The 1,612-nt window shown below is 41.3% G+C and overlaps 1 protein-coding gene across 1 annotated transcript; it reads left to right on the plus strand.

The window, feature by feature from the left end:
- Positions 1-45: 45 nt before the first annotated feature.
- Positions 46-1,259, plus strand: snrnp25 (small nuclear ribonucleoprotein 25). Its single transcript, XM_042086146.1, has one exon. The coding sequence runs from the start codon at positions 421-423 to the stop codon at positions 916-918; it is 498 nt and encodes a 165-aa protein (XP_041942080.1). The 5' UTR covers positions 46-420; the 3' UTR covers positions 919-1,259.
- The last annotated feature ends 353 nt before the right edge of the window (positions 1,260-1,612 follow it).

The following is a 1,612-nucleotide window of genomic DNA, read 5'->3' on the forward strand; positions in this document are numbered from 1 at the left end:
AGGTGGCGCGGTGTACCATTTCTGTCAGTTTTTAGAATGCCGGTACATTCATAGAGAAAGATTCATGCGGATGCGGTTGTTGTTTATTTGGTTGCGCGAAATCTTAGCTGGATAGACTACACAAGTTCAGTGAATAAGTAATCAGTGAATAAGAATGTATTTCATAGGGGTCATTTGTTACAGCTGGAGATGTGAGACGTGCGTGTAAAGTGTTGATTAGCGACTGCGTGAACCTGATGTTTTAGCTGGCTACTTGTGCTAGCTTACAAAGTTGTGGACAGACTTCTTGGCTAACGTTACTTTCTGCTACATCACACTAGTTAGTAGGCCTATAACAGTAACGTTACAGTGTTTCTTAGATTGTTTTTTTGATTGTTTTTGGTAAGCTACAGTGTTTGCAATTGTGGATGGACCGTTAATATGACGGATATCAGTAGCCCACCCGAAGAAAGAGATGCCATTGAGCATCTGAAGGAGGATGATGAAGAGGACGAGGAAGCTCTACCGCACTCGGAATTTTTAGACATTTTTGAAGAAGGCCTGGCTCTGATAGTTCAGGACCCTCTTCTCTGCGACCTCCCCATCCAGGTGACGTTAGAAGAGGTGAACTCGCAGGTTGCTCTTGAATACGGCCAGGCTATGACAGTGCGAGTCTGTAAAGCGGACGGAGAAGTCATGCCCATTGTGGTCGTGCAACAGGCAACAGTGCTACACCTGAAAAAAGCCATTCGCAGGTACTACGAGCTGAAACAGCAACGCGAAGGAGGCATCAAGCACATAAGCTGGAGATATGTGTGGAGGACTTTTCATTTAGTCTATAACGGTGAAAAACTCGATGACGACAGTAAAAAACTGAAAGACTACGGGATCAGAAACAGGGATGAAGTGACATTTGTGAAGAAGCTCAGGAAAAAGTGATACAGCAATTGAACATGTTTAAGTTAATGTGTTGTATCACCAACAATCTCAAACTCGTCGTTTTCTAGGATGTGTTTGTATAGCTTACCATAACACTTGGTTGTGTGTTGACATTGTACATTTGTTGATCAGAGATGTGTGTTGTCCACGCCAATTACAAACACATCACCTCTGCACTGTCCCTATGCACAACAACGTAGCCTATTCTTCTTCATCATTAATAGGCTACACAAAAACATAGCATTTGTGTTTGTTTGTTTGTTTGTTTTTACCATTATCAGCTGTTCCTTTTTTAATTAAAATACTGACTGTTTACATAGACAATACAGCTTTTACTTGTAGTCAATTGTTAATTTAATTTATATGTAAGAAGCACCAAATAGTCAACCATAGAACAAAATGAAGACTGTATTCTAGAATTTCTTAAAGACAATATATCCTCAAAAATAACAACACAAAAGCACATTTATTCTAGGATTTCTGGGAGTTTCAAGTGGAAAGAGTCTACATGAAGACAAAATGCAGAACTTTCCCAGAACACTGAGTAATGCCTGACCTAATGCCTTAGGCGACAGCGACACCGAACTTCGAAGCCACACACCCCCTAGCGTTCTGCCACCGCGATGCAAAGCAACACCGACAAAGAACTATAAAAGGGTCACGACACCGTGGAGTTGACGCAGAATTAAAAAAC

This window comes from Alosa sapidissima, chromosome 3 (assembly GCF_018492685.1).
Source record: "Alosa sapidissima isolate fAloSap1 chromosome 3, fAloSap1.pri, whole genome shotgun sequence".
Taxonomy (NCBI): domain Eukaryota; kingdom Metazoa; phylum Chordata; class Actinopteri; order Clupeiformes; family Clupeidae; genus Alosa; species Alosa sapidissima.

Bases quoted from the DNA above. Each gene is read 5' to 3' on its own strand.
- snrnp25 (XM_042086146.1), top strand. From the start codon at position 421: ATGACGGATATCAGTAGCCCACCCGAAGAAAGAGATGCCATTGAGCAT.